The sequence below is a fragment of the Sinocyclocheilus grahami genome, unplaced genomic scaffold (genome assembly GCF_001515645.1).
Source record: "Sinocyclocheilus grahami isolate Dianchi unplaced genomic scaffold, SAMN03320097.WGS_v1.1 scaffold679.1, whole genome shotgun sequence".
Taxonomy (NCBI): domain Eukaryota; kingdom Metazoa; phylum Chordata; class Actinopteri; order Cypriniformes; family Cyprinidae; genus Sinocyclocheilus; species Sinocyclocheilus grahami.
This window is the reverse complement of record NW_015505858.1, coordinates 632,363-659,867: the sequence shown is the minus strand read 5'-3', so window position 1 is coordinate 659,867 and position 27,505 is coordinate 632,363. Positions and strand designations below refer to the sequence as shown.

General features: G+C 35.4%; 1 protein-coding gene across 2 annotated transcripts in view; it reads right to left on the bottom strand.

The window, feature by feature from the left end:
- Positions 1–6,517: 6,517 nt before the first annotated feature.
- Positions 6,518–27,505, bottom strand: part of LOC107559246 (TBC1 domain family member 16-like) — a 28,463-nt gene continuing 7,475 nt past the window's right edge. The window contains exons 4-12 of one of the 2 annotated variants that reach the window (XM_016242994.1): positions 20,877–21,065; positions 20,124–20,271; positions 18,434–18,598; positions 18,096–18,244; positions 12,928–13,062; positions 10,980–11,166; positions 10,716–10,895; positions 8,784–8,930; positions 6,520–7,506 (exon numbers count right to left, since the gene is read on the bottom strand). In XM_016242994.1, the coding sequence (XP_016098480.1) occupies positions 7,240–7,506; positions 8,784–8,930; positions 10,716–10,895; positions 10,980–11,166; positions 12,928–13,062; positions 18,096–18,244; positions 18,434–18,598; positions 20,124–20,271; positions 20,877–21,065 (1,567 nt within the window). In that variant the 3' untranslated portion in view covers positions 6,520–7,239. Of the gene's footprint in view, positions 7,507–8,783; positions 8,931–10,715; positions 10,896–10,979; positions 11,167–12,927; positions 13,063–18,095; positions 18,245–18,433; positions 18,599–20,123; positions 20,272–20,876; positions 21,066–27,505 lie in introns of both variants that reach the window. The other variant, XM_016242995.1, reaches the window with a different exon arrangement.

Sequence of the window (27,505 nt, the reverse complement as noted above, 5' to 3'; positions counted from 1 at the left end):
AAAATATCAATAAAAAAATATATTATTAAAAAAAAAAAAAAATATATATATATATATATATATATATATATATATACTATTCAAACTATTATTAAAAACTATAACAGTATCTGGGCTGTTCAAAAATGCAAATTAATAAAATAATAAAACAAATTTTAGTTTTTGATAATGCATTCACACTGTAAACAGCTAATTAAATCCTTTTACATTTCTGCTTAATGCCATCTCAGTTTTGTTTTGTTTTGTTTTGACTTTTTTTATACAACTTCTCTAACATAAACTGCTCTTTAATCAGGTAGTTGGTTAAACTGAAGTTCCTTCAAAACATGTACTTACTCTATAAACCAACCAAATAACAGGCCTCAATTACATCAATTTTATTTTCAAAATGAATATTCCTAATTAAAAGAATTCAATGTACAAACAAAAGCCTTCACGCTATGATTTGTGTTTGTCATTGAAACACTGCACACACACAGTGTCCTATAGGCCTTCAGGGTGATACATTCATCATATCAGTACGTACACAAATAACAGTGATCATGCATCTACGCTTCATATGGCAGACAACACACTATACAAGTGATTCTCACTGTGCTCATCTGATGATCACGATGCCTCTTAAATTACATCTTACTTACTAAGAATAGGAACTTGTCTGTCCAGTCAACTCCAGCTTTCTAAATGTTTCGTTAAGCTTATGAAAATAAATATGTTTTGTGTCATGCAGTCTCACACCTGGCTGTGAAATCTCTACTTTGGTCTCTCAAACACAAACACACACTAAAACATTTATTGTGTCAGATAATCTGGTATAATAGTGTCTTCTGTACAATTTTCAAGCGACAGCTGAAAACTCATCTCTTTCGAAGCTACTTGAATTCATCATAATAAAAAAATAAAAAAATGTATCTCTCTTTATTTATTCCTTCTCTTTCTAGCTTGCAATTATTTGAACAATGTCTAAGAACTTGGTATTACAACCACTTCTTGTGTCTGTTTGCCTCTTTAAGAAGAATCGCTTTATGTATCCCCCAATTGTAAGTCGCTTTGGATAAAAGCGTCTGCTAAATGACTAAATGTAAATGTAAATGTTCTGGGATTGTGTTTTGCTAGTATTCATGTAGAACTACAGACCAGTGGTCTTTTAAATTGGTTTAAATAAATACCTGCAAGTTTGCAAGATCAGAAATGAAGGCTAAAATTTGCTTAAAGGGACAGTTCACCCAAAAATGAAAATTCTGTCATTAATAACTCACCCTCATGTCGTTTCAAACCTCACAGACCTTCGTTCATCTTCAAAACACAAATGAAGATATTTTTGATGGAATCTGAGAGCTCTCTGACCCTGCATAGACAGCAATGCAACTGAAATGTTCCCAAGTCAAGAGAGATCTGTAAAATAATCCATGACATCAGTGGTTCAACTGTAATAATACGAAGCTACGCGAATACTTTTTGTGCTTAAAAGAAAAAAAAAAAACGACTTTATTCAACAATTTTGGAGAATATCAGCTGGACGTAAACAGCGTATGCTGTTCCGTGCCAGCTGCATCACGCCGGATCCGTTTCCTACGTTGTTGTGATTTGATCTGAACGAAAACAGCATATCCATGTGACGCAGCTGACACAGAACAACATACGCTGTTTACGTCCAGCGGACACTCTCCAAAATGGCGCTACAGGGTGACGCGGAGGAGACGAATTGTTGAATAAAGTCATTATTTTTTTATTATTTTCCGCACAAAAAGTATTCTCGTAGCTTCGTAAAATTACTGTTGAACCACTGAAGTCATATGGATTATTTTACAGATCTCTCTTGACTTTGGAACATTTCAGTTGTATTGCTGTCTATGCAGGGTCTGAGAGCTCTCAGATTCCATCAAAAATATCTTAATTTGTGGTCCGAAGATGAACGAAGGTCTTACGGGTTTGAAACGACATGAGGGTAATTAATAACAGAATTTTCATTTTTGGATGAACTATCCCTTTAAGAGAGAATATCAAGTAAAAAGGCAGTTTTTATGTATGTATGTATGTATGTATGGGTGTGTATATATATATTCTCCTGACACACACTACCTATTATGCTCACCAAGGCTGCATTTATTTAATCAAAAGTACAATAAAAATGGTAATATTGTGAATTTTTTTTTTTTTTTACAATGAATGATTTCTGAAGGATCATGTGACACTGAAGACTGGAGTAATGGTTGATGAAAATTCAGCTTTGCATCACAGGAATAAATTACATTTGAAAATATATTCAAATAGAAAACAATTATTTAAAATTGCAATAATATTTCACAATATTACCGTGTTTTACTATATTTTACATCATATAAATTCAGCCTTGCTGTCATTCACCTCAGAGCTGGTCAAATGTACAGCAGTCTGCTGCAGGTGGGCCGGTCTGGTCCTGATAGTTGATAATTAGGGGCAATAACACAGCAATCATTGCAGTTTCACTGTAGGGGGCTTCGCGTGCAACCAGCACTGTCATTCAAAGACAGAGGAGGAGACACAGCCACAGGTCTGAGGGAGAACCACACACACACACTTAAAAAATCCACTTTCGTAAGGTCTGACATTTTTTCAAAAAAGCTTTTTGTGATAATCCATGGTAAATGTGATATTAAAGCAGTAATGTTAAGCAAGTACATGGGTTTCATTTAATAAAAGCAACCTGATACTTCAGGAATACAATCAAGGATGGACGTGAAATGGCTCATGATATCTTCGTGTTGCTACCTGCATCGTGTTTTTATCAGATTTAGCTTTCCAGAAATAGCTCGCTCACAGGAAATGGAAAAGGTATTTTTGACTTCCATTATGGAAAGCCAAAGGAAATTAAAGCTTATTCCAAACCTCCGGCCTGTATATTTTAACAGTCCATTGGCTAAATGCATATATTAGCTCACAACATCTGGGTCTTTTAGTCGGGTAAGTGTTTGCTTTTATGCGTGTGTTCGTTTGTGCTTTTACGAAACAGAACAAGTGAGAGACGGCCTGCCATTATGCGTTCTGACGTTTTTGCACGTCAATGAAAAAAACAGATCATGCAAGCTAATTTGCTGGTTTTGCCAAACTATCTGCAACAGAAAACAGCAAACCAACCCACAATAGTGCTTCTGATCTAGGCTTTCATGATTACACAGACTATGATCTAATCTTCTTTCTGTTAAGACACAACAACAAGCGAACAAACATAAACTGCTTAAAGGAAAATAATTTCCCACAACAAACAAGATTATAAAATGTTGTCTTATCTATGATGTCACTTTGCTGGGTGAATCTGACAAAAAATAATTAAAAGGCAAAAGTAAGAAATTATATTTTGATATTAACATGACATTATTTTTAAGTTAAAAAAAACAAGCACATTTTCCCCAAATTACAGTAATGCATCTGGATGTTTTACTTTTAATTGTTTTTGTAGGCAAGTTCTCGTTCTCATTGTATCACAGTAAAGGTTGCATTCAAAATTACTGTAACATAATGTTTTAATTATATTCAGCATAAAATGAATGCAATAAATAATAAGATGTATAAATTCCATTATTAAATAACATGTAATTTTCATTAATTTGATAAGAATATAATTGTTTTTTCATGTACTAGAAATAACAATAGTTCAACCAGTTCTCAAAGTAAAACTATTTTATAAAGGGGCCAATTTTGTATACATTTGTACAATGGGATTCATACAAAAATATAACTGACTAAACAAATAGACATTATAAAGACTGAAAGATAATAGGCGTCCCAATTCAGAGGTTGCATCCTTCGAAGGCTGCATTCGAAGACCTAATGCACCACAGCAGCCGACGAAGGTTGTCCCAGTTTGCGGTCTTGAAATGTGTCCTTTGTTTCCTGGGCCATGAAGGATACAGGAAGGCTATCCCAAGATCCATTGCATGCAGTAACAATATGAATTTTTTTTTTCTGAGAGAAAATGTTGGACTTTTAAATCTAAGTATTGGGTTTCAACAGAATTAATAAATACCTAACATTACAAAAAACACTTTAAAGCGGTTTAAATGTTGACTTTAATCTTACTACGGAGAAGTTTACACGACAATGTGCTAAAAAGGTAAACATTTTTCCTGTGCGTTTTTCCTGTACAGACGACAAAGTTCTCTGTTCTCTCAAATTCTCGAAAATGACTTTAATAGCCATATTATGCATGCTAGGCCTAGTTGCTGATGTCATGTAAACACTATGCGTACACATAAAACCGATGCGCATGACATTTTCACAAATTTGTGTTTTTGTAGAAGATAGGTTACAGCCTACTCTGAAACCCGTTTTCGTTTTCAGACCCCCAAAGTCATGCAAGTGAATGGCCAAAATGCATAAGAAGTTTTCCGTTTTAAGTTGAAAACGGTGTAGTGTAAATGCGATTTGAGGGGCAACACCTCACAGCCCAGTTATCATCCACGCTTAATTTAAAAGGGTCATAGGATGCCCATTTTCCACAAGTTGATATGATTCTTTAGAGTCTTAATGAAAAGTCTGTAACATAGCTTGGACTTTGGGGAAGTCATGGTCTAATGGTTAGAGAGTCGGACTTGTAACCCAAAGGTTGTGGGTACCGGCAGGAATTGTAGGTGGGGGGAGTGAATGTACAGCGCTCTCTCCCACCTTCAATACCACGACTGAGGTGCCCTTGAGCAAGGCACCGAACCCCCAACTGCTCCCCGGGCGCCGCAGCAATAAAATGGCTGCCCACTGCTCCGGGTGTGTGTGTGTGTGTTTTCACTGCTGTGTGTGTGCACTTTGGATGGGTTAAATGCAGAGCACTAATTCCGAGTATGGGTCACCATACTTGGCCACATGTCACTTCACTTCACTTAAAATTTCTCAATAGTAGTGTAAAAAACACCTTTTTTACCCTGTCAAAAACAGTTATTTTCAGATCAAGCCGTTTTTGTAGCATTTTCCTTTAAATGTTAATGAGCTCTGCTGACTCCGCCCCTCTCTTCCGAGCTGCTCTCAGAGAGACTGTTTACTTTAGCCACATTCATCGTGAAACTTGCTAATTAGCACATTATTATTAAAGGCGATTTGCAAAGACTCATTACAAAACATTATACTCACTTTTTCTGTAGATTAGGCTGGATCATGAATGATTTGCGCGAACATAGACGTATTTATGTAGATCGGGGGCGCATTCCCTTCAGAAACAAACATAATCCACTGCATCTTCAGCGGCTCAGATGTCGGGAGTAAATGACGATTGCTATGTTCATTATTACATCCAACAACAGAACACCTCAATCGCTTAGGAGTCATTCTTGTCTACATCTGCTCCGGGGGTGAAACAATGGCGGACTGATGACAGCTCACTCAGGGCGGAGCTAAGATAAGACACCAGTCCAGTCTGTGCTGAAACGCTACTGTCAATCAAACTATCGTGGGAGGGGCCTGTCTGTGTGACATCACACAGACAGGCATCTGAGATCGGCTCGATTTGAGAAAGGGGAAAACATTTAACCAGATTTAAAAAAAAACCACTGGGTGGATTTTTATCATTATAGGGTGGTTGTGTACACACACATTTCAGTTCAATACAACTTGTAAAAGTGCATGTAGCATCCTATGACCCCTTTAAAATGTCGCCTTGTTTCTCTGTTAAAAACGGGAATGTTATTGAATGTTGCGCATTTTGGAAGCACCTGAGCGCTGCGTGCCAGGTAAATCTTGATGAGAATTTAAGCTTGAATTAAAATAATAAGATAAATTAAACTTTTCATAGCGTGTCTCAAAACCTTACTTAATTTTTTTTTCGTTGCTTGTTTTCACCACCTTGTGTTTCATGTTTTTAAACGCAAAAACGTGCTTAATTGGGCTCAAACGAACATCCTTTAGCCTACATGCGTCACTTGGTGTTGCTAAAACAGTTGATGAGTAAGTAGACGTGATATTCTCTCTATATAAAATGACCGCGTAATCAGCAACAGCTTTGACGCATAAAAACATCACCGTAAAGCAGCAGGCAGATAGGCTACCGTAAATGGAAAGTGGCTCTCCTCTAATAATTTCACAAGCATGACATCATCCCCAAACCCTTTCTAGATCCCTCGGCCGTGCCTCAGAGAGCAGCCCATTCGCCTAATGGCTAGCGAAAGCCCATAATGCCTGTCACTGAAGGAGACCGCATGTTGAGAGACAGAGCTGGTCTTAAAGAGTCTAATGTTACCTTTTGACAGCAATTTGCCGATATCTACCTTTTAAAGAGGCTCTGGGGAACCACAAAGATGCCAGGCACCTTCTCGTTCACGCGCGCTCAAGCACGGTGTCTAATCTCTGAGAGCGCGCTCCATCGCCAGATAAACTAATTAAAGTCAAACTCCCTCTTGGGTTTTTGGATTAAAGCTCATTCTGTTCTGGAGAAGAAGATTAAGACCTTCTGCTATAGCAGCGGGTTTACCACTTCAACACGGACGCAATATTTCACAACAAAAACACAAAAATGCAAATTGCTTTTTCATGATTTAACAGGTAGGCCTATATTAATGCTCAGTCGGTAAATGTAATAATTGACATTACGTTATGTTAAAATAATATTCCGGGGAAAACTCAATCGCCAGGACTTGTGGCATATTGTTGAAAAAAAAGTAGCCTAAACATGTCAGATAATAGCATCAATTTTAATTTCACATTGACTTCAAGATCTTCAAGGACTCGAGATAAGAGGAAGATCTTCTCCCATCTCTATATCATCATATTTATTGTGAGGATATGAAAGGCATAGATGATCATAAAACAATGTTTTGATGTCAGAGAGCCAGTGACAACAGTTTCCCACTTCATTTTGGCTGATTGTTTGATTTCTTAGATGAGAACTGCACAAAAAATGCAGTAAAACACAAACAAACAGAAAAAAACACAACCTTCCACTGTGGTAACAAACCAAACACTAACACCACATGCATACATTGTCGATATAAAAAAAAAAGCCAAAAATATTCCGAGATGTCAGTTCGCAAGATGTGACTTCATGAAAGACGGATGAAGACTTAGTCTTGATTGTTTGTGATAATTGTACTTGTGAATTATTGATGAAACACAAGTTGATTAGGTTCCTCAACCTCTAAAAGAGGTTGTCAATATCGGTACCCTTTATGCACAAGGCAGTGATTCATACCAGACGTTGAGTACAACACAATGGAGACCTGAAATGCGGCTCAGAGGCTAAGCCTTATGGGTATCGGCGTTCCTGAGGCGTGCTTGGAGTCAGGAGTGCTTGCGGAAAGTGAAAATGTCTCGTGTCTTGGAGCCCCTCTTGCCCTTGCTGGGCTGGTTGGGGCTGGGTAAAGGTGGGCTCTCGGGGGTGGCGGTGCCTCCATAGGGGCAGCTCTGAGAGTCGGGATGCTCTCCGGAACATTCTATGGCCGGGATGTAACGGCTGTCCCACATTCCTGGCCCGCACAGTTTACACAGGTCGTGCAAGCTGCAGGGAATTCTGGGAAGAAGGCGGAACTGATAGAGCAGGCTACGTGCCTAGGATTAGAGACAATGAGAGAAAGAGAGATGGACTGAGAACTGGAAAAAATAACAGGCAAAAACACTGCTAGAATATTATATTTTATTACATTTCATATCGAGCTTTTTCATTATTTAACAAAAGCATTCCTGTAGCTAACAGTAGAAAATGCCAATGCCAAGGTCATGGGTTTGCTTCCCAGGAAATGCATGAACTCACAAAATATGTATACCTTGATGCAATGCGAGTTGTATGAAAGTGTCTGCCAAATGCATGAATGTAAATAAATAAACAGTGCAAATTAAATAAAAAGATTGCTTAATAGATAAATAGTGCAAAACTGGTTTAAATAAAACAAAAATAAGTAAATATAAAGTGTAATTAAAATAATTGTAATAATGTAAATACAATAAATCAAACTAAATAGTGAAAAGTAAATATAGTGCAAATTAAATAAATTAATTATAAAACAGTGCAAAATAAATCAATACATACTGCGATAAATAAATATTCAATCTACATATCAAGAGACAAATGAGGTAACTTATTCAGTAATAATTCAGTATCTCATAAAAAAAAAATAACTCACCTAAAAATGTGTAATTGATCATAATTTACCATTACCATATTTCTTTTTACATTACTAATATTATTGCCATATTTCTTTTTCCCCTCTGTGGAACACAAAAATATATATTTTTTATTTGCTCCTAGAGATTAAAAAAAAAAAAAATGCGTAGCTTCACACTGACAGTTCTCATGGACTTTACATTATTATTAGACATTCTTTGATTCAATCAGTAAATTAATGAATAAAACGAATGAACAAATAAATACATATCAAGAAACGCTGAAATCTCGAAGAAAGCAGCCAGAATTTCTTTTCCGAAAATTCACTCTTTTGTGTTCTACTGAAAAAGATTTTTATTTAAATGATGTATATATATTTGTATTGAAATTATTTACATTATATTATGTTATTTATTGATATAGATAATTATCAAATTAGTTTTGGCCGCACAATTTATTGAACATATAATCACAGTTGGTCTATAAAGTCAGCTTGACCAAAACAGGGTGCGTTTGTTTCTATCATAATCTCTACAGTACAATTCGGATTTTGAGAAATATTTCTCCAGAGATGACAGCATGTTTGGCATACTAACTTTTGTTGCTGTAAGAAAAATATGTTTTGTATGCAGCGCTAGAGAGATGCATCACTTCTGGATGACACAAAGACACAGCATACATAACCATGAGGAGCTCTGTCAGCGGTGTGTGTGTGTGCTCATACCTTCCTCAGCACCAGCTCTCCATTCATGTGCATGGAGAGGTTACTAAAGTGCAGCAGCATTTGATCTGTAGCGAGCTGCTGCTCTGTGACATCATCGCCGTACAGCACGATGATGGCGACACACAGGAACAGGTGGAAGTAGTCCGTCTGTCACAGAACATACACATCCACACAGAAAACACACTGAGCCAAAACAGCCAATAAAATGACCAATCGTGAAGGCCAAATGCATACAGAGCCAATTAAAAAGCAGTAAATGTTGATATGCAAATGAGGGGGCAACGAAGAGACAAACCACTTTGCTCCCCAAAATCACCTCGTTATTACCATGCCAATGTATGCAAATAGATTCTGTGGAAACCTGATAATTAGCATCTCATCTTCATTAGACACTCTGCAGATCCTTAAAGTGATACAGACACCCATTCGTTTATCTAAATGGGGAAAAATTAGCATCTATCCAGCGAAAGTGCATTTAAGGAACAACTTAGTTTTGGTTTCCATGGCTTCAGAGATTTCTACATCTTACATCGGTTTGAACTTTCACCCGAAATTCTAGTTAGAACACTAAATACGTAAAAAAAAAAGAATAAAAAGGAAGTCAAAAAGAGAAATGAACTTCTGCAGTCATAAACCCAGTCGGTTTCCAGTTCTTTTCAAAGGAGAAACCAACAATAACCACACAACATTTAACCTATGAAGGCTTTTCAAAAACATGCATCTGAATGTAAGATTCAACTGTAATGAATCCGCGTGTGAGCAAATGAATGACTAAATCAATAAATATTAATAAACACTAAAACAGAATATTTTCCAAAAACTCACTTTTTGTGTTCCACTGAAGGAAAACTTTCAAAAAAAATCATTTCCCCCAAGGAAACGTTATGAAGAATAAGTTGAAACGAGGCATCTGTAATGTTTTGCATCGTATGTCATTATTTTCCAGCAAAAGTGTTTATGAATAAAGCTGTCATGGAGTTTCATTTTCATTTATAATAATAATAATACAAATTAAAAGGCCAATAATTTACTGTAAAGAATAAAAAACATAAATACTATATATATTTTTTAATCAATTCAATATTACATAAATAATTCATATTAATTCAATTCAAATGTAGCTGTGTATTAGTGTTTATATATTCAAAACAGAAATCATTACATTTCTAAAAATGTCTTCACCATCACTTTTAATCCATTTAATACATCCTTGCTGAATAAAAGTATCCTTTTTTTTTTTTTTTTACTCACCCCAAATATTTGAATAGTAGTGTATATTGTAACACAAAAATTCTATTTTGAATAAACACTGTTCTTTTTAACTTATTTATCAAAGAACCCTGAAAAAAGCATCACAGGTCCCAAAAAATATTAAGCAGCACAACTGTTTCCAACATTGATTATAAATCAGTATATTAGAATGATTTCTGAAGGATCATGTGACACTGAAGACTGGAGTAATGATGCTGGAAATTCAGCTTTGCATCACAGGAATAAATTACATTTTAAAGTATATTCAAATAGAAAACTGTTATTTTAAATTGCAATAATATTTCACAAAATTACAGTTTTTTTCCTGATCAAATAAATGCAGCCTTGATGAGCATAAGGAACTTCTTTAAAAATCTTACTGACCCCATCTTACTGACCACAGCTAAAAATAAAAATGAGCACATTTACAGGGCAACTAAAAACTGAATCAACAGCTTAACCTACAAAAACAATTAACAGTTACAGATCAGGATGAATGTCAGTATTACTATTGGTACAAAACATCCCAAGAAGCATATGTTTTATGTACAAAGCCTTTTATGGCAACAATATTAGCTTATGGTGCATCGTAACTAATACCCGAGTCATATTTGCTGAACAACTACCTCATGCAGAAGCTCCAGATTGAACCTGATATCAAGCCCAGTGAGCGTGTTGTACCTGATAATGTGCCCAGCAGGCCTCCCACATGCGCAGGGCTTCAGCATCAGGGAACTCGCGCTTGAAACACAGAAGAACCCAGCGGTGGCAAAACAGCAACTGAAGGCCGTCCTCACCCAGCCGGGTCAGATGCTGGTGGAAGCGAGGAAGCATCAGCCGCAGGAGCTCACGCAGGTACATCTGGACACACACGTACACATAACTAGAGCAAAATATTAACGACAACATTTACTCTGCATTTACTCCATGAGGAGATCTCCTCACCAGCTGCCTCTCCATGTCCTCATCTCTGGGAGAGCTGATGAAGATGGTGTTCTCCATGAGACCCACGAAGCACCAGAACGTGTCGCTCTCGTCCTGGATCTCGGTCAGAAGAGGAGCCACCAGGTCTGACATGCCCTGACAGTAGCCCATGTCTGGGTTAAACACGGCGTAGTTCAACAGGATACGTCTGGGAGACAAATGGACAACTGTAACTTTGGAAAACCTTATAAATAATTCATCGTGTAAAAAAAAAACACAGGCTTTTTGCTGAATGAATTCATATTTTGTATTATTAATGGAATGGCGCAGATTTATTACATAATACACTGAAATAGCCATAACCAAAGGAGAAAATACTCATCTATAACCACAGTGGCCTCAAATGGTATTTGAATAAACTTAAAAATGTATGAATGTCAATTCAATTAGATAATAATAATAATAATAATAATAATAATAATAATAAGGAACTCCCAAGGACTCTGGTTGAGTCCCGGATGATAACCGAGAGAATCTTGAGATAAATAAAATAAAGAAATTAATTATAATAATAATAATAATAATAATAAGTATTGTTACTTTTAATTAAAAGTAATATTTACAATAATATTACTATTATATATTTATTATAATATACTATCATATATTATAATATAATGGACATTTTAAGTGTGACCTAGCAGCTTCAATTTTTTTTTAATTTTCTGTTTTTTTTCCAGATAATAATAATTAATAAGAATAATTAATTGCTTTAATATTAGTAAAAAAACAAATTATTATTATTATTAATTACTATCATAAAATTCAAATAGTTAATAAACTCCCAAGGACTCTGGTTGAGTCCCGGATGATAACCGAGAGAATCTTGAGATAAATAAAATAAAGAAATTAATTATAATAATAATAATAATAATAATAAGTATTGTTACTTTTAATTAAAAGTAATATTTACAATAATATTACTATTATATATTTATTATAATATACTATCATATATTATAATATAATGGACATTTTAAGTGTGACCTAGCAGCTTCAATTTTTTTTTAATTTTCTGTTTTTTTTCCAGATAATAATAATTAATAAGAATAATTAATTGCTTTAATATTAGTAAAAAAAACAAATTATTATTATTATTATTAATTACTATCATAAAATTCAAATAGTTAATAAAATTCATATTTACAACAAAAGATAATACAATATATAATATGATGACATTTTAAAAATGACATAGAAGCTTAAATTTGCATTCTTTTTCAAATAAAAATAATAATTCAATATTATAGTAAAATATTATTATTAAAAGTATAAATTAAAATAATTTATCAAGTCAAATAATATAATAAATATACTATAATATAATATAATGACATTTTAAAAATGCCCTAGCAAATGAAAATTTCATTATTTTTCAAATAAAAATAATAATTCAATAATGTTATAATAAAAATATATTATTAAAAGTATAAATTAAAATAATTATTAAATCAAATAATATAATATAATATAATATAATATATAACATTTTAAGTATGATGTGGCAGCTTCAGCTTTGTAAAATCCTATGAAATTGTTTTTTTCAAATGCAAGCAGATATTTCTATGGAAAGAATGAAATATTTCTGGTTGAGTGTCAAGTCAAGTCAAGTCAAGTCACCTTTATTTATATAGCGCTTTTAACAATACAGATTGTGACAAAGCAACTGAACAGCATTAATTAGGAAAATAGTGTGTCAATAATGCAAAATGACAATAGTAAACACTCATTTTTCAGTTAAAGACAGTTCATCATTGAATTCAGTGATGTCAACATCCAGCTCAGTTCAGTTTAAATAATATCTTTGCAATCATGTCAACAATATCGCTGGAAATGAAGTGTCCCCAACTAAGCAAGCCAGAGGCGACAATGATGGCCAGATGAGTGTCAATGATTATGTTTCTCTAACCTCATGATTTCTACATTGGGGTTGTTCTCTCCTCTAAAGAACATGTTGCTTCGGTCAGTTCTGACAACATCTTTATCAACAGTGAACTGCACCTTCCTCCAGAACTCACTGTGCTCCTCTGGACTCATGGACAACCTGTGGAGGGAAATGGAGAAGCGGGAAAGATCAACCGCTACGAAAAAGATAAAGAGAGGTAAAGAGAGGGGGCAGCTATGACAAGTCAAGACAAGAAGCACATAACAGAACAAAAAATACAATAACATGAAATCAAATAACGAACAAAAATAAATAAAAAGAACATAACAGAACAAAAAACAAACAAAAAAAAACGACAAAAAAATATGAATGCAAAAAAAAGAAAAAAAACGCAATTAGAAAAAAAGAAAAGACAGTGGAAGAAAGAACAGAACATGAAGCACCAGGTCTGAGGTGGTAACATTCCCAGTCCCTCTGGCTATAGACATTCTCATAACAAGCAGGATTTCATTAACACTGTTTGTTTTGCTGGAATTGATGCCAGACCTGATGCAACCTCATGTAAGTGTTTCGAGACCTGTGTTTGTGTGAACTGTTCCCACATGGCTCTCTGACTCCCCCTCTGGCCCCTCGAGGTTTAGAGCGCTCACTGCTCAGCAACACCCTTCACACACACAAACACTATCAACCTATTCATTACTAAAACACCAACTAAACAATCGCTGCAAGAGCGCTGACATTATATCCATAAAATACACTCATTCATTCACTCACTCACTAAGAACACTGAAATACCACACATACTTTTATAGTAAGTTTATAGCATACAGTACAAGTTTTGACTACATAAAATATATATGGTATAAAACGTATACTATTTTTATTTTTCCCCATATAGTTTTATTACATAAATCATAATAATTATAATCACAATATACAGTATATATTCAAATAATTTTTTTAAACATTTTTTTTGTAATCTTATTTTCTTTACTGTGGTAAAATTCATGTCTATTCACACACACACATACACACACACACACACACACACACACACACACACACGTTGGCTATTATTAAAATAACAAATATAATCGCAAAGTCTTGACATTACTGTAATAAAATACATTGATATACTATACATATTTTTTCTTTCCCCACATTTTCTATGTAAATATTTTAAAATCTTAAATTTTTTAACTATATTTTTTACATATATTTTTTTGTAATTTTAATTTCTTCACTGTGTTTCATCTCTCTCCTTCACTGTCTCTATATAGAACTGAATTTGACCACAGTGACGAAATAATTTGTTTTGTAATATTAATAATTAATAATAATGTTAATAACAACAATAATCATTTTATGCACATCTGTATCAATAAGAGGTTGTTTTGTGTCAATTTTGTGATTGACTACTAGCTAAAAATAATACATTTAATTTAGTTAGTGATTTACTGATTGTTTTTATTTTTAATTTGACAATGTAATGCATTTTAAAAGCACTGCAGTGTGTGTACTGCAGTGGCATTAGAAATAAAGAATGAAAATATGCTCAAATCTGAAACACAAGCAGTAGGCTTCATAAGTGCTCTATCAATGACAATGATTTAATTGATTAAGTTAATTATTTCCTCTGAAACTAAGCCGCAGAGCGCATATATCTGCACACATTTATTGATTGGTTATGACTCGGCTGCTAGAAAATCCTTCAGAGACTCACAGTGAGTAAAAAGACAGTACAGCCATGCAAGTAATAATCATTTTCAAATGGTCATGCGATAAATATAGCTCTACCTACAGAGTAGGAAAAATGGACCTTTGTTGCCAAGACACATTTGAACAATTCTGGTTGCTGAAATAACAAAACGGACTATCTGCAGTCAAAACGTGCTTAGCCAGACCTTTTTTATAAAATTGAGGCAGAGATATGACTGAAAACAACAGCAAGCGGTTAAAGTGGTTAAAGGTGTATTTAGCCACTGCTACATTGACTTCATGTAATGATCCTGAGGCTCCGAGTGATTCACCAACCACAAACCCAAACACCATCTAGCTAACTAGAAAAGCTGGAGGACCAGCTAGCCTGATGTTTCACAACAGCTCGGTTTACATAGCAAATCTCCAGTTTCAGACTCCAGAAATATCCCATTTAGTAAACAACAGGTTATGTCAACCAGCCAATTCAAACAAAAGTGAGCAATCTAACAACTGGGTGTAGCTTCGTGTTTTTATCATGCCATCAACAGAAGCGAGAGGAGCAATGACAAGTCACAGCTCTCTTATATTAGCAGTAACAATGGTAACATCAGTGAAACCTACATGGATGAGGCAATGAAATTCATCTTGGCAATGAAATTACTAATTCAAATGTTAAACAAAAAACATAGGTTTCATTATACGTTTACAGGTTTCATTATCATTTAAAGATTATAATAAAATCCTTTTAATTTATACATGCCTTTGACAAAAGATATGCAAAAAAATATGCATTAATCACCAGTATGGTCAATTCTTGAGTATACTGCAATACTTTACAATTTAAATTCAACCACATTTAAAACAATTCACAACACGTGTTATTTACTTGGAGATCTTTTTTTATAAATAATGTTTTAACTGCCAAATTATGAAAGCTTGTTTGTGTCGCACCTTTTTGTCAATTTTATTTTGCACCCAACAAATAATGCAGCAATTATTTATATTTCTTTTTTATAATATGTGCAGAATAAAGAGCATTAATATGGATTAATATATGCATTTTTGGAACTGGTTGATCATAGGCCTCATTGATCGGAGCTTATGCGCCACAGTTTTTGAGTGAAAAAGGCATTATTTGTGGATCATTTTGGTAAAGTAATGTTCACTCAAAAACTGAGGTGCATCAGCTCAGATCACTTATGACCAATCAGAGCAAAAAAAATGTAAAATGCAAAACCTGTGCCAACTGAAAGAAAAGTTGACAAAAAGATATTATTGCCTAGAATATACATTTTATAATAATTTAAAAGCAATTTTTTTGTATGCGAGTCATTTTTTGACCAGGGCTGCATTTCCCAAAAGCATCGTAAGCCTAATGCCGGGTTCAGACTATTTCAGAGAATATTTTTGTCGGTTACGATAGTCACTGTGTCAGATTTCACGATTTTGACTCCTAAAATCTTTTCGTATCGTGGACAAGAAACATGTCAGACTACACGTTGCTTCTCGACCAATCATTGCGTGCCGTCTTGAACAACGAGTCATCGAGAAGGCGGAACTAGCGACTGACTTCCGAAAACAAGAGTGTAAACATTGCTGAAGCGCTTCCACTATAGTTCGCCAGCATTTTTCTTTCTTTGTTCTGTCGTGGTAGTCCCTCGATGACACATCATACAGCCAGGAGTACTGTTGCCACAGCTCCACGAACCTTTCCTCCATCTCATTCCACCTAGCAGCACCATCATCTCTTTCGTTTCGCCATGTTTGAAACCTGTGTATGAAAGAGCTTCTGTGCTGCTATTGGTCAACATCAATGTGAAAGAACTCGTCGTGGACGACGGAAAAATTAAACATGCTAGTCTTTCTGTCGTGATGTTGTGAAGCATCGCAGACGCGGAATCGGTTGTCGTCCACTATGACACACTACACGTGCTGAAACGATGGAATCTTGTGTCTCGATGCCCATTGTCGTTTACGAATCCCCACGACACCCTACATCAAGCAAATCGCTTCTGTGCTGCTATTGGTCAACATCAATGTGAAAGAACTCGTCGTGGACGACGGAAAAATTAAACATGCTAGTCTTTCTGTCGTGATGTTGTGAAGCATCGCAGACGTGGAATCGGTTGTCGTCCACTAAGACACATTACACGTGCTGAAACGATGGAATCTTGCATCCCGACGTAGTTTACGAATCCCCACGACACCCTACGTCAAGCAAATCGTGGCAAAATCAGGCTAAAATCGTGTAGTCTGAACCGGGCATAAGTAGATGATCGTAGAACCACTGTCATCAATGGAGCTACGATCAACTTAAAGGGTTAGTTCATCCCAAAAGGAAAATTCTGTCATTAATTACTCACCCTCATGTCGTTTCAAACCCGTAAGATATTCGTTCATCTTCAGAACACAGATTAAGATATTTTTGATGGAATCCAAGAGCTCTCTGACCCTCCATAGACAGCAATACAACTGTAATGTTCCCAGACAGAGACGTAGCAAGGACATCGGTAAAACTGTCCATGTGACATCAGTGGCTCAACTTCAATTTTGCGAAGCTACGAGAATACATTTTGTGCGCAAAGAAAACAAAAATAACGACTTTATTCAACAATTCTTCTCCCCCCCCCGAGTTACATCTTCAGCCATTTTGGAGAGTATCACAACGCATACGCACTCTTTACCGTAAGCGTAAACAACGCTGATTATGCAGATTACGTTCATGCGCGTGCATGCTTTCTCCCCCGAACATAAACAACACCGATTACGTTTTGGGTACTCTCCAGAATAGCAGAAGACGTAACTCTGGGGAGAAGAATTGTTAAATAAATTGTTATTTTTGTTTTCTTTGCACACAAAAAGTATTCTCGTAGCTTCGCAAAATTGAAGTTGAGCCACTGATGTCACATGGAATGTTTTACCGATGTCCTTGCTACGTCTCTGTCTGGGAACATTACAGTTGCGTTGCTGTCTATGGAGGGTCAGATAGCTCTCAGATTCCATCAAAAATATCTTAATTTGTGTTCCGAAGATGAACGAAGGTCTTCCGGGTTTGAAACGACATGAGGGTGAGTAATTAATGACAGAATTTTCATTTTGGGGTGAACTAACCCTTTAAGCATACGATGATTTTGAGAAACGCAGCCCAGGAATGTAAAATAAATAAATAAATAAAAAGTAAAAAAAACTATCAATTTTTTGTTGTTATACCCTGTGTGAGGTAAATTCAGAAAGGTTTAGTCCAACATTTTTGGGAAAAAGAAAATCCTCCTGGGCCAAAATGACTGGAACATTAAAAGTTAAAATTGAAATGAATGCAAAAGACGACAACTACAACTAAAGCAAAACAAATTTAAAATGTGTAACACTGGTTTTTCTCATTTTATTTGCAGAATATTCAAATGTAACAGGGAAATCATGGCAGACTGCTATGGTTGAAGGAAAATGGGTGTGGAACTGGCTTCTAGTTCAGCACTAGTCTCTCCACTAACCTCCTCTGCTGGATCTCCTGGTACTCCACACGCTTCTGCAGTCTCCAGGCTTCCCGCTCCTCAGACGTGGAGTCGTAGCTGTAGTAGTGCAGCAGGAAGGGCCACACTTCACCACGGATGGATGGGTCAACGCCCCCGAAGAAGATCGCCTGAGAGAACAAAGACATTGGGTCAGCTCTCTGAATAAATCACATCATAACAAAACCTCTATGACCTTGATGCACATTTCAGACAAATATTGCTACAATAAGAGCCATAATGCCATTCAGATATAAAGCACTGAAAAGACCAACTTCAACAAGCAATGCTGATTCTTAATTTAATTGAGTCAGGCTGACCTTCCTGAGCTTGTACTCCTCCACCACCTGTCCGTTGTTATTGAGATGCCGGAGCCAAGAGCTGACGTCCAGCCGCCGATACAGACGCTCCTCTGGATGCATCTCAGCAGATGGTAACGTGGGTCTACGGATAGAAAACTGCATCCATGACTTCTCATCCGACACCTGGAGTGGGAAGAGGGTGATACAGGACAGGAAAAAACGGCATGAACAATACAGTCTATATGAATAACACGGACATATAAACACACTTTTAACTAAATATCTTATGTTAAAGACAACAAGAATTCAAAACGGAGCCTATTAACTTTCTGAATCAATGTCCCTTGCCTAATTCATGTTATTCTAATGAAAAAAAAAAAAAGTTTCTCCATCAGTGGAAAGACTTTGCTTTTCTGCTCACATAAATAGGGTTGTGTATGCTTAATAATTAAAGTTAAGTTAATATGTAATACTAAACTATGTAAATATGTAATATGCTCAGTTAATAAATATTAATATAATAATATATATTATTAATTTTAATAAATAAAACAATTTTCTATTGATTAAAATCTATTTATGATACAATCTAATGCTGACCGATAAAATGAATACAAATATTATATTTTATAGAAATTTAATGTGTTGGACCATATGTGATTTTTGTGTTTATTATTAAATTTGTAATATAATTAATTATATTAAAATGTTCTTATTTAATGCTATTTAATTTAAGAAACCAACGGCTGGCAAGAAATACTACCATTCAAATATTTGGGATCAGTTATTCAGCAGGGGTGCATGACAGAGGGCTTTTAATTGATATTGATAAAAATAAAAAAAGGTAAATCGCGACTTTTTATTAGAGGTTGACCGATTTTAGCGGATTTTACCAATACCGATTGCTAGTTTGGACCACACTGGACAGTTTTTAAAATGGATACTGAACAAAAATCTAAATAGTGCTTTAATATTTATAAAAAAATAAATAAAAAAAACAGTACTGAACCATGGTGAACGTGATTTCCCCAAGTACAACCTGTTCCTGGATCAACATCCCAATCAAACAATCAGAATAGGGCTATGTTTTTGGACAGTAATATCGTTCAACAAAAGACTTGGCAAAAATCACGGCGACCTAAATATCTAAACAAAGGCCATAGCACTAAAATGACATACATATGGGTATTGCGTGTATACTCACACACTTTAACTGCTTCTATTCTAGAACACTTGATGATTGTCTAATCAAGATAACAAAATACGGCAGTCACACATCGGGCACAAGCACAGCGCTTAGAGGGCTTTTAATTGATATTGATAAAAATAAAAAAAGGTAAATCGCGACTTTTTATTAGAGGTTGACCGATTTTAGCGGATTTTACCAATACCGATTGCTAGTTTGGACCACACTGGACAGCTTTTAAAATGGATACTGAACAAAAATCTAAATAGTGCTTTAATATTTATAAAAAAAAACAAAAAAAAAAACAGTACTGAACCATGGTGAACGTGATTTCCCCAAGTACAACCTGTTCCTGGATCAACATCCCAATCAAACAATCACAATAGGGCTATGTTTTTGGACAGTAATATCGTTCAACAAAAGACTTGGCAAAAATCACGGCGACCTAAGAGTGTGAGTGTGTGTGCCTTGCATATGATATAAATGTGTTCAACTGATGAATGGTGTTAAGACTCTCCAGACCTGGTCTTTGAGCTGCGTCTCCCTGCAGCATTTCCACTGCTGAAACACCTCGGCCAGTTTATCCAGCCCCGCGTGGTGGAAGTGAAGGATCTTGTACTGGCTCTCTCTGCTGGCGATGACCAGCTGGCCACAGGTGCAGGCCTCATCGCTGGAACACACACACACACATGAAACACAACACACTTTCACAAGGCTGGTCTGGACACAAGACCACATCCTGGAGATCAAGGGGAAAATGAACAGTGATACGAGTTCACTAAAAGATCAGGATGTGAGTAAGTTATGATGATTTCTTTATTGTTTGCACTGACTTTTTCTCAGTAATGCTATTTGTTATATTGTATTTCCTCTTCATAAAAGGACTATTAATGCATATTTTCCATAAACCACAGAAACATTCGATTTTTATTCACACCACAGAAATATTTTAATAACTTGAACAAAATCAGCCTGAGGTTAAGGAATAATAATTTATATCTTGCAGCTATAGTCATAACAAAATTTCCTAAAATGAGAGCAGTAATGTAATATAAGGAGGTGAATTAAATATAAGAGGTGTTTCATAAAACAGAGACTTACGAAAAAGATTTAACGCAACAGTGTAAAAAGCCAGAGACTATTCAAACAGGGTGGCATGAGTTTCAAAAAGCACAGATAAATAGGAGAGATATTAAAAACAAATGAAAATAAAAACAAATCAAAATGTATGGATATTGAAATGGACTCTTGGACTCTTATAGGATCCCGTCTGACCTGAAGAAGAGACGCAGTGACCTCATGTGACCCAGGTCAACTCTGAACACCCCACATAGATGCTCTAATGCCATGACTTTCTGCTGCTCCTCCCAACGAACTCCCTGTGATTGGCCGCTTTCAGAGGGGGCGTGGCTGTCCAGACTGGAGGCGGAGCTTGCAGAGTGAGCCATGGGTTCATCGCACTCCCTGAAATGAATGGTATCGCTATTAATATTAATGTAATAAAAAGCAGACAAAAATCCTAAAATTGTGATAGATGAACACTGCTTGAGAGCTTAATTTTTTCTTTATTTTTCTATTTTCTGTAAAGCTGCTACGGAACAATGTGTATTCAGTTTGGTTCATATTTCTTTGTATAGTGCTTTTCACAATACATATTGTCTCAAAGCAGCTTTACAGAAAATGAATGTTTCTACATTACAATTAGGAGTGATCTGTTATCAGAGGTGACTGTACATATGGCAGAAATGTACAGATTATACAAATCATGGTTGTCACCTACATTACCTACATGGCTATTGGTTAACATAGGCATTAAAATATTAACCAAAAGGTTGTTACAGATATGAAATCAAAAGATAAGAGACAAACACTTTTTTATTTAAAATAACACTGAATAATAATTAGACCAGAAAAGTGTATTAAATATTAACTTAACATGATTATTTATCATTTCAAATAGCCTTTAAGAAACTACAAGAATGAAATAATAATTAAAAAATAATATATATTTCCAATTCTCGACATTAACAAACATTGACTACGACTTTTGCCTCAAACTCCTAATTTGCTGCTTATTAATTGTTAGTAAGGTAGTTGTTAAGTTTAGGTATTGGGTGGGATTAGGCTTATAGAATATGGTCATGCAGAATATGTGCTTTAAAAGTACTAATAAACAGCCAATATGATAATAATAGGCTAGTTATAATAACTAGTTATAGTGAGAATACTGGTTAATAACTAGTTAATAGTGAGAATTGGTCCCTATACAAAAGTGTTACAATATTTTCTACAAATAAAATGTAAAGTTAATGTAAAAATACAACTCAAAGCTATCAAGTTAATTAACTGCTCTACAACATGACAGCTTAATTCAGCTGCTCTCACTACTGTAAACCTGCACATCAATTCATTCGTTCTGCCCTGTGTGTTTAGTGTGAAACTCAGCGACAGCTGTAGGTATGGATACGCGCATGTGTGAGAGAGGACACTAGAAGTGAAGAGGAATGAGAGGAATGCTGGGAGGTTATTGTGCTGGCAGGAGCCGAGCAGAGAAACAAATCAAGCAGCTTGGCAGCCAATTTCCCCTGACAGCCCTCCTCTCTCTCGCTCTCTCTCTCTGTGAGCGTATCTCCCTATAACTGTCTCTCGACCTCTCATGTAGCCAGAGCTGTAACCTGAACCGTGGGACCTCTGCTTCTCTCTCACACTAGTCTTTTTCTCTAACAGAGCACATCTAACAGGCCAAAAGCACCTCCAGACACGTCCCCTGTCAAAGATCTACTGTGGGAGCCGAAGGTTTATGGGTCATGTGGTATTTGAGAGGTCTCTCGGAGTCCACACTATAGCAGGATCACACACATGAGGCCATATGGCGGGCTGAGGCCGTGACAGACAGCGCACGGTGCAAAGTTACATCTCATGTTCTTTACAGACCCTTGTTTTCTATTCTGTGAGCCTAACAGTGGCTTTACGAAACAGGAACAATAAGGTGACCAAACTGAACTAACCAACTAGATGGACAGCTAGAAGTTAGTTGGTTCATCGGTTAGATGGTTGGATGGATAGCCACATAGATGTTTATTACGAACTGAACTAACCAACTAGATGGATAAACTTAGTTGATTGATTTGTTAGTTAGTTAGGAACATAGATAAACGTATACCCATATATATGTTAGTTAAGAACAGGAGAAAATAAGGCAAATAAACTGAACTAACTGAACTAACCACATTGAAAAAAAATATTCATTGAGTTTACTAAATGTTTTAAGGTAAGTGGTTGCAATAAATTTATTTTAGCTACATTTAAATAAATTTAGTTGACTAACTTTCAACATGTTTTTTTAAAAAACATTTTTTTTAATGTAGCTAAAATAAATAGTTTGAAACCCCTTACCTTAAATTTAGTATCATTTTTTTCAGTGCAACTAGATGTACAGCTAGAAGTTAGTTGGTTCAGTGGTTAGATGGTTGGATGGATAGCCAAATTAAAAAATTATAGTAACTGAACTGAACTAACCAACTACATGGATAAAGTTGATTGGTTAATTAGATAGTTAGACACAGAGGCACAAATATGTTAGTGAGGAACAGGAGAAAGTAAGGTAAATGTACTTAACTAACCAACTAGATGGACAGATAGAAGTTAGTTGGTTGAATTGTTAGAGCAATAGTTCAATAGATGGACAGCCACATAAATGTAGCAACAGGAGAAACATGAGGAAAATGGTAACTATATTGAACCAACCAAATGGATAGACTTAAATTAGATTGGTTAATTAGTTGGATAGATTAATAACTACATAGATGTTTGCAGAGAGACGTTAGTTGGTTCAGTGGTTAGATGGTTGGATGGGTAGCCACACAGATGTTTGTTAGGAACAGGAAAAGTTATGGTAACTGAACTAACCAACTAGATGGATAAAGTTAGTTGAGTGATTGGTTAGTTAAATGGACAGGCACAAAGATGTTAGTTAGGAACAGGATAAACAATTGAAAGTAAGGTACATGTACAAAACTACAACTAGTTAACAACTAGATAAAGTTAGTTGGTTTACTGGTTTGTTAGCTAGAAAGATAGATAAATGTATACCCATATAGATGTTAGTTAAGAACAGAGGAAAATAAGGTAACTAAACTGAACTTACAAACTAGATGGACAGATAGACCGATAGAAATTAGTTGGTTGAATGGTTAGAAATTTCAGTTGATGGACAGCCACATAAATGTTAGTTAGGAACAGGAGAAACATCAGGAAATAAGGTAACTAAATTGAACCAACCAAATAGATGGGTAGAAATTAGTTGGTTTATTGGTTAATTAGTTGGATAGATGCATGAATAGCCACATAGATGTTTGCTAGGAACATGAGAAAAAAGATAAAATAAGGTGACTAAATTGAACTAACCAACTAGATGGACTGATAGAAGTTATTTGGTTGAACAAATGGATGGTTAGGCACAAAGATGTTAGTTAGGAACAGGAGAAATTAAGGTAACTAAACTGAACTAAGTTAATTGGTTGCTTAGTTAGTTAGATGGACAGATGGATGAACGGCCACATAGATGTTAGTAAGGAACAAGAGAAATGGGGGAAATAAGGGGACTAAACTGAACTAAGCAAATAGATGGACAGATACATGTTAGTTGGATAGATGGATAATCACATAAATGTTAGTTAGGAACAGAAGAAACACGAGGAAATACAGTAAATTGAACCAACCAAATGGATAGATAGAAATGAGTTGGTTTATTAGTATGGTATTTGTAAAGATGGTAATATACGTATAACCACATCAGTGTTACTTAGGAACAGGAGAAATATGAGAAAGTAAATGTAAATAAACTGATGGACAGATAGAAGTTAGTTGGATGAATGATTAGATAGCTGATGGATAACCAAATAATGTTAGTTAGGAACATGAGAAAATAAGGTAACTAAACTGAACTAACTAGATGGACCGAAGTCAGTTGGTTGATTGTTTAGTTAGATAGATTGATGGATAGCCACATTGAGGTTAGTTAGGGACAGGAGAACAATGACAAAACAATACAGACAGATAGATAGTTAGTTAGATTCAACTAATTAAATTTCTGTGTTGCCGGCCATCCATCTATCTGTGATTACATTTCTGACGTTCCAAAAGCGCCTCCTACTGGCATAGAATGAATGTTCATTTTCAATAATGCAGTCTGTAGTTTTTGTTCAATGCGAAAATCCACCCACATAACCCCATTTTAAATTAATATAATAATTTACACTTCTGACTCACCCCTGGTTTAAACGCTCAATTGTGAGGTTTATCATTTCATCATTTATTTTGTTTTTGTGAAAACCTGTATCTCAACTGTAAATCAGTTGCTATTTCATGGTCTACAACATGAAAGAAAGCAATTATAACATGTACATGAAAAATGTAGAAGCATTGGACACAACTATGGGGCACCATTGTGCAGCAGCAAGCATCACTACAAAAAAGGAACTTCAAGGTTGAGCTAGGAAAATGTGTGCAAATGTATAGGGCCCCATTCCTATATTTTGCCTGGGGCCCCCAATTCACTAAATCCGCCCCTGAGAGTTTGTACTAGTATGAGTTGAGACATTTTTCCAGGGACTGAACTCCCGCTGGAACAGACACTACCTCTCAGGGCCTGTTTATTACATCACACCGAAACAAATGCCCCAGAGCCAAAGCTGTCAAACACTGTTAACACATTACTATTACATCATCCTCAAGCAAAACAGTTTTTCCACCTCTGCCATCCACATGGTCTGCTTTCACCTCCAGCTTTGTATTTCTCTATTCACTCTAATGAAATGTAGACGCAGACATATTGAAAAGTAAGCACATTTCTCATACCAAGACGCCAGTCAGTCATAACAGAGAACATTTACATATTTCATATAATTCTTAAAAAGACACAGTGTGGAAATGGTCATTAAAAACACCAAAAAATCTACAAAGGTTAAAAATGTACTAAACCCTACATCGAGCCAAACCACGACAAGGGAGAAAAAGAAAAACGACATGAAGCAGGGAAAGAAAACATCTAGTAGGGAAAAGCACAAGAGTGAGAAAGCGAAGGAGGAAGAAAACTTCACAGGCAGAATAAAAGAGAAGTCAAACATAAACACTGAAGGATCCAAAGAGGAAGTGGAAGTCAGAAAATAAATGGCAAAAAGCTGGCCAAAGAGAGCGTTCTCCACCCAAAGGAACAGAGAGGAATGGAGCCGTTCATCACAGACTCAGTCAAACACAAACCACTGATATTTATGATCCGATGGGCAGCTCATGTCCCGGCCTCACCCCCACAGCTCAGGACATATAACAAAGGGAGGAAATCAAGCTGAAAGAGGGAATGCTAGATGAAGCAGCTGGGGGAGGGAATCTGTAGAAGATCACAGACTGAGACCCTCGCTGCCAACCTGCTGAAAACTGCACTCTCGCTCTCTCTCATGCATATCACCCTGTAATGCCTCCACCTTGTGTCCACAGTGGAGCATTACAATTATCATATTCAGAGTGACCATATTTGACCTACATGACCAATATATTTGTTTACAAGTATACTAAATGAAAATACTTTGAAGAATTTTGGTAACCAAACAGTTTGCTGGTAGCCACTGACTTTCATAGTATGGAAAAAAATACCATGGAAGTCAATGGCTATGAGCAACGGTTTGGTTACCAACATTCTTCAAAACATCTTTTGTGTTCAGCAGAATAAAGAAATACATACAGGTTTGGAACAACATGAGGGTGAGTATATGATGACAGTTTTTGGGTGAATCCTTTATCCCTTTATCTAAGATGAATAAATGCTTAAATAAATAAATGGGTGTACAAATATAAAAATATATTGTTGCACAATGCATTCCATTTCACATACTATTATTTTAAAATGGCATGCAGTATATAAATAAATAAACTTAAACTTGAATATAATACTGTGTAGTATGCAGTAGTAATGTTGGTATTACATTACAAACACTGGTTGTGAAAAACTGGCAAAAGCGTTATCATTTAATCTGTGCTAACACTTATGAGAGATGGCATGTGATCACAGGATGCTGTAGAGGTTCAGATCAGGAACACATGATGCGGTGTAATAATAAGCCATGCTGAGCTGATCTATGAATTATGAATAAGCTCTGAGCAGCTCCACTTACTACACACAGACCTGCAGCAACACAGCATGTACATGACAGACGCATGCTAACATTAACATAACTAAAAACACCTGCTGTAATGCAGCGCTTCAATTGCAACTTCAGTTCAAAAGGTTACAAAATGGCAAGTTTTTTAATGTTTTACTACTGCAAAATCATAATATACACTACCGTCCAAACGTTTGGGTTCTGTAAGATTTATTTCTTTTTTTAAGAAATATTTTTATTCAGCAAGGATGCACCAAATCGATCAAAAGTAACAGTAAACACATTACAAAAGATTAGTTTTAAAATCATGATAAAAATGGTTTCTGCAAAACTAAGCAGCACAACTATTTTCAACATTGATAATAATAATAAATGTTTCTTGAGCAGCAAATCAGCATATTAGAGTGATTTCTGAAAGATCGTGTGACACTGAAGACTATTCTAATGAAGTAATGATGCTGAAAATGCAGTTTTACATCACAGAAATAAATTACATTTTCAAATATATTCAAATAGAAAACAGTTAGTTTAAATTGTAAAAATGTCATAATATTAAACTTTTATTGTATTATTGATCAAATAAATGCAGCCTTGGTGAGACTATAAAAAATACTTTAAAAAGACCTTACCAACTATAAACGTTTAAATGCTAGTGTATGCAGAAAACATTTTAATTAATGTTTTATTTCCTAATATAATATATATATATATATATATATATATATATATATATATATATATATATAT